Source organism: Delphinus delphis, chromosome 14, assembly GCF_949987515.2.
Source record: "Delphinus delphis chromosome 14, mDelDel1.2, whole genome shotgun sequence".
In the NCBI taxonomy this organism is placed as follows: domain Eukaryota; kingdom Metazoa; phylum Chordata; class Mammalia; order Artiodactyla; family Delphinidae; genus Delphinus; species Delphinus delphis.
Window position 1 is genome coordinate 42,806,308 of NC_082696.1, and position 12,392 is coordinate 42,818,699.

Consider the following 12,392-nt stretch of genomic DNA (forward strand, 5'->3'; position numbering starts at 1 on the left):
TGGAGTCTGCATGCCATATACAGATACAGCTATTTTAAATACAATGCCTATGATGATTTCTGCGTCATTGTCACCTAGCAATTGAATATTTTCTTACTCCCGCTCCACTGTCATTGTCTGAGTCTAACACCATTATCTCTCACCTAGTCTTCAATAACTTCCTTCGCTTCGTCCCAGCTTACTGGACATATATTCACTACCAAATGTGAAATAGATAGCTAGTGGGAAGCAGCCATATAGCACACGGAGATCAGCTCGGTGCTTTGTGACCACCTAGAGGGGTGGGATAGGGAGGGTGGAAGGGAGACGCAAGAGGGAGGAGATGTGGGGATATGTGTATCTGTATAGCTGATTCACTTTGTTATACAGTAGCAACTAACACACCATTGTAAAGCAATTATACCCCAATAAAGATGTTAAAAAAAACACAACTTCCTTGTTTCCAACTTGCCCCTCTACCATCAATTCTCCACATATATCAACTAGAGTCATCCTTTAAAGATGTAAAGGTCATGCCCACCTAAAAACCTTGGACAGCTTCCATTGCAGTGCCATAAAACCCAGCACCTAGCCTGGCCCTTGATCTGGTTGATCCTCACCTCTCTGACCTCATCTTTTATACTCTCCCCCTCAATGACTGCTCTACAGCCACACTGGCTTTCCTTCACATTCTAAAATGTGCCAAGCTCTTTCCCAATTTAGGAATTTACACATGCTTTTGCCTCTTCTAGTGTGTTCCCTGACTTCCATCCCCACCCAGTCCCCATGACTAGCATCTTATTTTCCTACCGAGTTCATTGGCTTAAACATCGCCTCTGCAGAGGGTCCTTCTATAAGCAATTTGCCAAAAATGTTCCATCTCTTATTAGAGCTCACATCTGTTTTCTTTAGTACTTTTTTTTAGAACTTATAATTTGTAATTGTATATTTATCTGTTGATATGGTAGTACTAATATTTTTAAATACTTCCCAGTTTATGTTTCTTTAGCAGTCTTTCTCTCTCTGCCCCCAATCGGCCTTCTAGATCCAGAAAGTAAAAAAGAGAACAGGTACTTGACCTTTTTAGTGAGTCAGTAGACTTGGAAATGAAGCTTGGAGGAGAGAGAGGGTTATCTGTTGGGCTGGCTAAAAAGTGTCTTTGATTTTTAAGTAAAAATAACAGACATATTTTTCATTTTTACCAAGAACTTTATTGAACACTGTATTCACCCTCTTATTCCACTACCTTCTGCCATTTTTCAGGCAACTTAATAATTCCATCTTCCCAAAACTTATCTTTTTGAGCAAAGAACTGTTCCAGGTGTCTTTTACAGTCTTCCAGGGAATTGAAATATTTTCCATTAAGAGAATTTTGTAAAGACCAAAATAAATGGAAATCTGAAGGCACAATGTCTGGTGAATGCAGCAGATGAATCAGAACTTCCCAGCCAAGCTGTAACAGTTTTTGCCTGGTCATCAAAGAAACATGCGCTCTTTCGTTAACCTGATGGAAGATTATGCATTTTCTGTTGACTAATTCTGGACGCTTTTCGTCGAGTGCTGCTTTCAAGCTGGTCTAACTGGTAGCAGTACTTGTTGGAATTAATCGTTTGGTTTTCCGGAAGGAGTTCTTAATACAGGATTCCCTTCCAATCCCACCATATATACATAACCTTCTTTGAAGACCGGCCTTTGGTGTGGTTGGTGGTGGTTTATTTCGCTTGCCCCACGATCTCTTCCATTCCACGTTATTGTACAGTATCCACTTTTCATCACCCATCACAATTTGTTTTAAAACCGGAATGTTTTTGTTACGTTTAAGGAGAGAATCGCATGAGGAAACACCCTCAAGAAGGTTTTTCTTGCTTAACTTACGTGGAACCCAAACATAAAAGCGATTAACATAACCAAGCTGTGGCAAATGATTTTCAGCACTTGATTTGGACATTTTGAGTATATCAGCTATCTCCCGTGTGGTATAACGTCGACTATTCTCAATTAATGTCTCGATTCGATAACTATCAACTTCAACTGGTCTACCCGACCCTGGAAGCATCCTCCAGCGAGAAATCTCCAGCACGAAACTTCACAAAGCACTTTGGACACATTCGATCAGTCACAGCACCTTCTTCATACATTGCACAAGTCTTTTTTTGCGTTTCGGTTGCATTTTTACCTTTCTTGAAATAATAACGCATAATATGCTGAAAATGTTGCTTTTTTTCCTTCCACCTTCAATATTGAAATGGCTACACCAATTTTGATAAGTTTTTTTATAATGCACGCTGACGTGACAGCTGTCACATACAATCTAACAAAATTGTTTTGAATGAAGTTAAAGACAACTAAGTGCTACTAGAGCCACCTTACGGAGAAAAACAAACGAAACTTTTAGCGCACCCAACAGACTCCTTTAGCTCCTTGTTAGCTTGCTAAATGCCAGGTGTGAGCAACTAAACCTATAATTCTATATAAGGAGAGTCTAATAAAAAAAGAGGAATTGAAGAGAAACTCAACTCCTTCTAAGCCCCGGGCAAGTGTAGGAAGAAGAGACCTTAACAGACAGAGGTAGGAGGATGAAGATGTTGGATATTTAGGTCTCGAAACCTCTGTAGGCCTCAGTTAGATTAGGTGCGGGTGACACTAAGCACAGGGAGCAACTGCCCACTCCTCCCAATTTGGCAGGATGGCAAGGAGATCACTGAGCAGGGGATCCCCCACATTGACATGGACACCCAGCATCATGAACAGGGTAGGATGGCATGTCCAGACAGGGAACATGTAGCTTGCCCTTCTAAGCCTCCTTTGTTTCCTGTGTAGAGTGAACATTTTGATGAAGGCTGGAGATTCAGCCGAGGAGCATCTTTGGGCATGCAGCAGAAACAGGAAGGGATTTCCTGGGCCTTGTCAGCAGATATGGGACATGATGCCGTCTCAGAGGCCTGCAGCTAGAGAGAGAAAAGGGGGGGCCAGTTCAGGGAGAAGGGCCAAAAGAACAGGTTAAAGGGATCATAGACTGCAGAGAGCAGCCGATGCCTGCAGGATGGACCAGACCAGTCACTCCTTACGGAATTCCTCATCATTCCATTCTGAGACTAGAGAAGGAGGGCACAGTGGGGTCCAAAGGATCCTTCACTGTGCCAGTACAACTCACAAAAGACTTTCACCCAACATAAATCCTGATACCACCTTGGAGAGGAAGACAGAGGGAGTAGGAATAGCCTAAAGATAAGAGAGACTGAGTTATGATCCATAAAAGACTGAGGATTACCTAAAAAGGGTGGTTTAAAATATTGGAATGGGCTAGGTTATAAATGGCATTGTACTCATTTTCTTCTACTAGGTGGGGCTTTGAGAATTAGTTACAGAACTATAAAAGAGCTACATTCTCCCCCTGCTCCTATGAGTTGTAGTGGATAAATTTTGTCTCCCTCTTACGTTTGCTATATATATCGTATGAGGACAGGAGTCACACTGCCACATCTCTTGCTCTTGATATACTGCTCGTATATAGTAAGTGTCCAACAAATTTGCTGAATGAATGAATGAACATTAGTCAAGAGTTCTGCACAGACATTTCTTAGACAACCATTAAGGAAAAGAGAATGTTCAACCAGCTATCTATGTCTAGGAGAACTGAGTCTCTTAATGAACCTGGCAGTGTAAGGAAGAGTAAAAACATTAGAATTGGATCTGATTTCTACCCCTGGTTCTGCCACTAAATATCTGTGTGGCTTGGAGTAAATCTTAGATTTTGTTTCAGATATCAGTGTATGAATGTAAAATTTAATCTCAGCTTCTTCAGTAATTTTTATAGCTGTTAGTTTCCTAATGGGTTCAGTAAACATTTTCCAACCATCTATTTACTATCTATTTATTTAGATTAATAACTGTTGAATGTCAGCTTTTCAGAAGGAAGATGTTTTCTAATAAACATAGTTATACTGCCTGCCACTATTATATAAGAAACAAAAGCTTTTGTTCTGGTTCAGTTATATTAATTACGGAAAACTGGCAATACCTCAAATTCTTTTCCTTCTGAAATGACCTTACCTGGGTTATCAGTAATGGGTACCTAGTCATATCCAACCACTATTTACTTCGTGTCCTTACCCACATATCCAGGTGGAATTTAATGACCCAGTGCTGGGCTCAAGAACCTGACCAAAGACCTACTTTCCATAAAATTCAAGAACAGCTTCAGTTATTCAGAAATTTTTCCTTAAATAGTGTTTCTCAATGCAGAGGAGAAACAAACCCCAGTGGAGTCATAAATGAAGCCTTTGAAGGTAAGTTTGATTCTTCTTCAGAATTTTTGGGTTTTCTCTACAGCGTGAACTGAATAAGGTTAAAATGGGATGTACGTGGAAGACATCTTACAGTGCGTAAGAAGAATAACATACTGGCACCATCCTCATAATCAAGTATTTATTGTACTCCTCTTTGCAAATAATTTTGATTTGTTCATTAAATTAAAAAAAAAGAATAATGGTATGGCCCCTGGATTTATAATTTCAGATAGTAAGGATGAGAATTAACATGTTAGACTATATTTTCATGAGGCCTGTTCTCTCTGCCCTCCACCCCTCATGCCAGTTTGCACCTCAGGGGCAGAGTTGAGTTAATTATAGTTGATGGTACATTATCGTCACTGGTCTATGCAAGACTTCTCTTTCATTTGTTTGTTTAGTCCCTTTATCTCCATATTCCTCTCCTGTTCTATTTCCTCCCTCCACCTGCCAGGCAGCCATACGAATGTCTTTAATGTGTATCTTTTAATTTGTTGTATATCGTATGCATGGATACTATCGTGTTATGTAATGCTTCTTTTCTTTTCTTTCTTTTTCATTAAGTACTGTGTTTTTAAGAGTCATCCATGTTGCTATGTATATGTCTAATCTGGTGCTTTTAACTGCTACTTAGTTTGCTATGATTATTGTAGTGGGTCACACCTTGCTAAGGTCTACTGTGATTCCACTACAGTATTTTGGTATTAAAACACAGTAGTCACTTAATTCATTTCCAAAATCAGATTTACAATACATTTGCCTAATTGGCTGCAGAAAAATAAATTTTAAAATGATCCTTTCCAGCTGCTCTTAAACTTCACCCCATTATTAAAAGTTCATAGGACCCTTTGTTTTTTTTCAAATGCAAACATTCTTGCTTAGAAATAAACCTGGCAAGATTGACCATGACTCAGAATCCCTCAGAAATTAAGACTCTCCGTCTGTGCACTGATTGATTACACAATGGCTGATGGTTGCCCTGGAGTCATCTCTCTACAGTGAGACCTTCACCGTGAGTGATGCACTTGACTAATAATGGCAGGGAAAAATACGAAGCCAAGGACGAATATCTGCTTGTCTTGTTTGCTGTGTTTCTGACTATACATTTTGAGTAACTTTGGATCCATGACATGAATGGAGATAAGACTCTGATCATGAGACTTCTTTAACACAAACAGCTAAGTGACAGATTGGAAAGGGCTGTGCTTGCTTTGAGCACGCGTCCTGATCCTTAACAGAATAAGCCTTGTTAATAATCTCACGTTGGCTCTACCTGCCTTCTCATCACGGAACCGAGCTGATTCTAGGAGTGCCAATGGTTGAGCCCTTACGAGTTATAACTGCAAGGCAACCCCATTTTTCTGGAGGGTTCTATACGTATACCTGACTATGTGAAGATCACCCAGGTTAAGAAAATACATATCTATAAGCCGTTCTGCATACAATAAAATCCTTCTCATTTTCTAAACGTTTGCTTAATGTATTCCTTTGAATGAATTTTTGAGAAAATTTAAAAAATTATTTCAACAGATACCTGTTGATTTTTGTGCAAGGCCTAGTATAGTGGTAAGCACCTGAATTTAATGTGTACCATTGGGATGCTTTAAAGAAAAAGAAGAGGCAAGAATATTTCTTTCCCTTGAGAAACTATAGAGTCAGTTTCTTTAATCTTGTATGTAATGTTTAGTAGTGAGCTGTTCTTCTACTGGTGATTTTAAAAGTTGTCCTTGTCATAGGACTGTGTCTCTATCCACAGGAAGGGTGAGTGTCACCAGCCCACTACTGAATAATACTGTTTTGCTCAAGCCATTTGAATCTGCCCCTGCTTGGCCTGGTTCTTATTGGTTGTAACTTCACATATGGAAACTTTAGAGGAACAACAATCTGGGGTGGTTTGCCAATATGTAAAATGAAATCTTTTGTTCCTGAGGTAGATGAATGGCAGTAAGTGGGTCGAGTTGATTGCAGAGATGTTTGAAAGGCAAGCAGAACATGGTTTTGCTTACTGGGCACTGAAAGCATGATTTCCTTACTAAATCACTGCTCTGATCTCTAGAAGGCAAAGCTTAACTACTAAGCCTCTGATTCAGATTTTCTTGTGAATATCATTTTTGTGGCCTTTATAAAATGAAACACAATCATCATCTTCTTAAAGGTTTAAAAAAGAATTTTTATGTTATTTTACAATCCATCAAAAAAGTGACTCCTGATCCTTTCCAATTTTTCTTCTAACTTTCCTAGTAATTAATCTCTGTAATAGTTCTTGCTATATTATTTTTATAACTGTATTTAAAGATCTTTATTAGAAAAGTAATTTATGCTTATTGTTTAAAAAACATATAAAAGTATCTAAGCAGCGTAAAAAGTTAGTCTCTTACTTCTTCCCTGTCCTTACTCCCCGTGCTAGCCATTGTTTGTGATTTGATTATATACTTCCAGATATTTTATATGCATATACAACTGTTTACAGATATGTTCATTTGTGTATGTTTGCATACATACACACTGGCTGGTAGTCTAGAGGAATGAGTGAGATGTAGATTCTCTGGTCGGTTCTCCACCATTTTTCTTTTTTTTAACAAATGAGCTTATTTTCGAAGATTTGGTGAGCAGATGATTTTAAACTACATCTTCTGCCAGAAGCCAGGAGGCATTCTGTTGCCATTGAGAGGGAATTCATGTTCTGTGGGAGTCCTGCGGCAGCATGCCAAACCTACACTGTATGGCAGAGGGAGAGTCAATAAAAGCCACTGAGAGGTTAATCCTAAACTGAGTCCTACAGAGGGGTGAGAAGAAGGTAGATAGAAGGAGCAGTATGTAGAAAGTCAGGGAATAATAGAGAATGGGGGTTCACAGAACTGCAGGTAGTTTATCACACTTGACGGTGGGAAATGGCAAGTGATGAAACTGGAGGAACGGTGGTCACACTAATCACATAAGAAATGAAAATTAATGAAAGCCGAAATAATCAATGGTGACAGGTATAGAAAGAAGGATATGGAAACCAGACTTACCACAGGGGTAGATGCTAGAGGATTTGGCATCTAATTGGGTGAAGAAGAGAGAGGAGACAATGGTGAATCCCCGTGATTTGAGAAACTAGGTGCAAAGCCATGCTCTTCCCAAAGGCGGGGGCACAGGAGGAGGAACAGCTTTACGCATGTTTGGTTTGAGCTGAATGTGGGAGAAATGAAGAAGCCCAGTATTCAGTTGGAAATACAGGTAGTTGAAGTCAAGAGTGTAATTGAGGTTATTCAATTAAAGTGTATAGAATTAGAAGAGAAGTAAACAGTGGATGGGACCCAGAAAACGGCCAATATATGAGGGACTGACAAAGAAAGATGATGGGCACTGAGAGGAGAAGTCAGAAAGGGAAGAGGAAGGCTGTCATGGAAATCCAAAGGAGAGAGGCTCACAGACTTGAGAGTGGTCAAATGCTGCAGAGATAAAGAGTTCCATAGGGTTGCGAGGAATTTACAGTTGACTTATGTTATATTTTAAAATTCAACTCCTCGCTCACGGAAGCCTTTCCTTCTAATGAGTACAGACATTTTATATAAAAATTACGGAGGCTGTCATAATGGGTGTTAGAGGGCCTGAGAGCTTAGTTTTACCTTAGGGTCTACCAGAAGTCTCCATGAACCCTTAAGAAAATCCTTTCACCATGTAGCATTACCTAGTTCATCTATGAGACCGAGGTAACAGTACATATAGAGAACAAAACTCTTTTTGTGAATGGCTTTTAATTGCAGTATTAGTTAACTTTATTTTAGCACTTTTTTATATATCACTTGTGCTATATAAATTTAACTCATTAAATCCTCACAATAGCCCTATGAAGTGGGCATTATAATATTACCATTTTACAGCTGAAAAGATTGAGGTTAGTAACTTGCCCATGGTCATCCTGCTGAATGGGGCTGGAGTAGGACTCTATTCTAGAGCCTTTGCTCTCATCCTTCACAGAGACGTGGCTATGGTTAAAAAACTGCTCCCACACTCTCCCCACTTTGTTTTCTTTGGTATGCTGATTTATTTAGGTGCTAAGTTGTTGAAAGACTGAATTAAAATTCTAAATAATATTAAAAAAAATAGAGAAGCAGACATAATGAGGCAGAATAAGGATGCAGGAAGAGGTTAACAGGGAATATAATCAAACTCTGATAATTTACATAGAAACAAGTAGTTCTGTGCCGTGACAGATATAGAATTTTGGTACAAGAGAAATTCACATTCTGAGATTTACAATGAATGTAAATCCTGATGGTAAGGAATAGAAAGAGATACGGGGATCACCAAAAATTTTGATAAATTCGATGTGACTGAACAAAAGTGGCAGAGAAGGGCTTCCCTGGTGGCGCAGTGGTTGAGAGTCCGCCTGCCGATGTGGGGGACACGGGTTCGTTCCCCGGTCCGGGAAGATCCCACATGCTGCGGAGCGGCTGGGCCCGTGAGCCATGGCCGCTGAGCCTGCGCGGCCGGAGCCTGTGCTCCGCAATGGGAGAGGCCACAACAGTGATAGGCCCGCGTACCACATAAAAAAAAAAAAAAAAAAAAAAAGTGACAGAGAAGAGAGAAGAAATAGAATGAAAAGCAGAGTTTGCATATTTGCAAAGGATAGAAATCATGGAACAGTCTCTTCAAGGCAAGCCTAAACTTAATTACCTTTTAAGTAAAAGAGAATGCATTTAATTATAGTGTGCTGCTTTGCAGACTGGTGGGCATATTTAACAAAACTGTAAGAAGTCTTCTTTGTTATTGTCAGAGGTATGTAAGAAGAGAGGAAAGCCACTGGGAGGACTTTTTTGAAAAAAAAAAAAAAGGCATTAGGATTTCAGGGAGCAATAATACCATGCCTATGCTATGGTCCTACTGACCTAATGGGGTGGAGAGGGGATAGAGAGAGAAGATTAGTAACATATCTGGGGATCTAGTAAAAATATCCCAGTGACTTCATCCAAACATTTGTGTAAACATCACCTCATCAGTCCCAGAGAGTTCCACAGGAAACAAATCTAAATGCTCTTCTGCTGTTCTAAACATAGCCAGTCAGCCAGCATATGTCTTGTCTGTAAATATCCTGTCTTACTTGGAAGTCTTTATTTTAATATTTCCCTCTTAAACCAAGGGTTGCCAAGTGCATGCCATCTTTGCTCAGGATCTCTCTCTGCTTTAAGGACCTGCAGGTTTTCTATACAGTAGTTTTTAAACCAAAATAAACAACCCGCCCCATCTCTCATAATTATGCAATAAGAAAATGTACTAATTGCTGAAAGCTTGCCAGGGTCAAGTTACTAAATATTGCCCTAAGTACTATGAACAAATGGAATAGTTAGCTAATGATTTTTCTTTGACATGTTGGACCAGAATTTGTAAAAAGAATTTATTTGCCTTATGTAAAAGATTTTTTTCCAAATAACTCAATATAGGCAAAAAATTAAATCATGTTTCAGTAGAAAGTTTCCCAATATGCTATTTAATGGACTAAATGTATGGCAGTGAAGCAGCTGATAACATGAGTAGCTAGACCTATATTGTAGGTGTACATTTTTGTTGAAATTCTAAACTCCTTTAGCCTGATTTCTTTAAGCCCTTCAGGAATATCATCCTAGTTTCCTCAGTAATCTGGGCTGCCGGGCAATTTAAAGTTAAATATCCTATTTCTTGCTATCATTTTTTGATATTTTCTATTGCTATTATCATGCATAGCAAGTTATTCTTATGAGTTTCTCAATGGCTATAAGTACATATTGACAATAATCATAACAGTTGGATCCTTCCATAGATATTCAGCACTTAGGCACTAACCAAACCTGACATCTGATAAACTTATTTCTGTGGGGGAGATATTTTACAACACTATCTGACTATTTGTGTGGTTTGAAATATACTAGAATGATGTTTGAACAATGAAGAGGAACATGGGGTGATGCCCAAGAACCTGTGAGCCTGTAGCTCGGGCTTCTTGTTCTTCAGCAGTGGAGGAGTGTCTGAAAATGAAATAAACACCTAAGAAGACAGAGCAAGGACAGTGATTCACATGCTTCTTTAATAAAATAGGCTTTGTAGTTCAGGCTTGGAACTTGGTCATAGGTAGATCCGTTAAATTCCATCAGGGAGGAATAGATGCAATGGTGCTTCCCTTAGTCCTTTGAAATTATTTAAAATTTCCCCATATTAAATAAATCCAGCCTGGGTGTAGGTCAGGGCCAAGCACAGAAGGCTTGGCAGCCCGGCAGGCCTCACCCGCACATTTGGATGCTCTTGTGCTGGAAGTAGGAGGAGGAGAAAGGGAAGGACCTGCATCTACTGACTGGAATGTTTCTGATTAGTAAAACGTGATGCTGTATGAAAGGACAGTAATATTTCCGACTGTAAATTTTTCATCCAGGTAGTAACACCCAGAGATTGGAAAGCATTGTTAAAAAGCAAATAATTCCCACAATATACATTTGCATATTTATCTTGTTGACTCCCTAGAATTTTGCGGAATGTTTCAGAAACCCTGCAATTAGGTTTCAACAAGAATTCTTATACTTTTCTAAGTAAGAAGGTCAGCTTCTAAGTAGAGAAAGACAAAATAATATGAGCACAATTGTGAAGAAGGTCAAACTACCCTCTGGCTGCCCATCTTTCTATTGCCAGGCCCACCTCACAAACATGTGTGTCTGGAGTCAGTGCCTCTCAAGGACTCCTGCAGGGCACACTGCCCACCACCTTCCTGTCACACAGCACGGCAGCTCCACTCTCCCCTCAGGGAGGTGAACATGAGGACACAGACTAGAGCCAGACAGTTTAGGTTCAAATTCTAGTTGTGTGACCTTGGGAAAATTGTTAAACTCCTCTGTCCTCAATTTCCTCATCTGTTAAATGGAGATAGTGCCAGTACTGACTTAACAGGAGAATGAGTTAATATATGCATTTCGCTTAGAACAGTGCCTGGTACGTAGTAAGTACTCTGTAAGTATTAATAACAATTATTATTATTATATTTCATATCAGTGCTTATCACCACCCGACATAAATTTAGTTTTGCACTAGTTTGTTGTCTGTCTCTCCCCATTAGAATGTAAACCCCAAATAGCAACAAATGTGTTTTGTTCACTGCTGTATCATCAATACCTAGGACACAGCCTGGTGTGCAGTAGGCATGCAATAGATATTAGCTTAATAAATGATTAAATTACTTTATCTAAAGAAATACATCTTTAAAGGTAGGTGTTTTAGCTGATGTGGCAAGATGAAAGGGTAAGCACTTCACACAAAAAGGGCTGCCCTAGGGCCACTTAATTCCTGTCACAAAGACCATGACCTGTTTCACCTGTTATGGCAGAGTTAATCACCTCTGTGCTCTCATCACTTTATGTATTCCTTTCTTATATATGCACACATGACCTTCCCTGGTACTATTTCTGCTTTCCTACTATACTGCAGTAGCGTCAAGGACAGGGAACATGTCTTGGACTTTTGTGTTCCCTTAGTGGTCATCATAAATATTTGCTGAACCAATGGGTAAGGCTGGTGTTGTTCTAATTCTCATACAGCCTGGAGAGTACAGATAAAGGAAACCAAACAGATGCTAGAATAACTTTTGTATTTTTTTTCACAGATGAAGATGGTCATAGGATTTGTTTGAATTCAGATGACGTTATGTCAACTGCTTTACTGGAAACCAAGAACCAAGAAGGGTTAAACTATGTGGTACTGGCTACGGAATGCAGACAAGGTGAAGCAAATTCTGAGGGTCCTCTAAGCTCCAAGGCATCCGAATCTTGTGGTCTGAGGAAAGAAGAGAAGGAATCACATGCAGACAAAGACATCTGCCAAGAAAAACAAGTGGCTTACTGCCCTCCTGGCAAGCCCGAGGGCCTGAACTATGCCTGTCTCACTCACAGTGGATGTGGAGATGGGTCTGATTAATAGCTCTGTTTGGGAAATGCAGAGTTGAGAGGAACACTCCTCCCATTAAGTAGTCGCTGAAAGAAAGCCTAGTAGAATGATACATGTTGTGGGTGGTGGTCTATGACTCTGACTGAACACAGGGAAGTTCCTGAGTTCTCATCTTGGCCCCAAGAGCCATTTGGTTTTAGTTGTGACAATCCCATACCAACTGTCTAACCTTCA

The 12,392-nt window shown here is 39.6% G+C and overlaps 1 protein-coding gene across 2 annotated transcripts in view; it reads left to right on the forward strand.

Annotated features, from left to right (window-relative positions):
• The window catches only part of ROS1 (ROS proto-oncogene 1, receptor tyrosine kinase), a 112,535-nt gene extending 100,347 nt beyond the window's left edge, over positions 1–12,188 (forward strand). For both annotated transcript variants that reach the window (XM_060030557.1, XM_060030556.1), the window contains 2 exons: positions 4,105–4,268; positions 11,878–12,188. In XM_060030557.1, coding sequence (XP_059886540.1) covers positions 4,105–4,268; positions 11,878–12,188 — 475 coding nt within the window. The remainder of the gene's footprint in view (positions 1–4,104; positions 4,269–11,877) is intronic.
• The last annotated feature ends 204 nt before the right edge of the window (positions 12,189–12,392 follow it).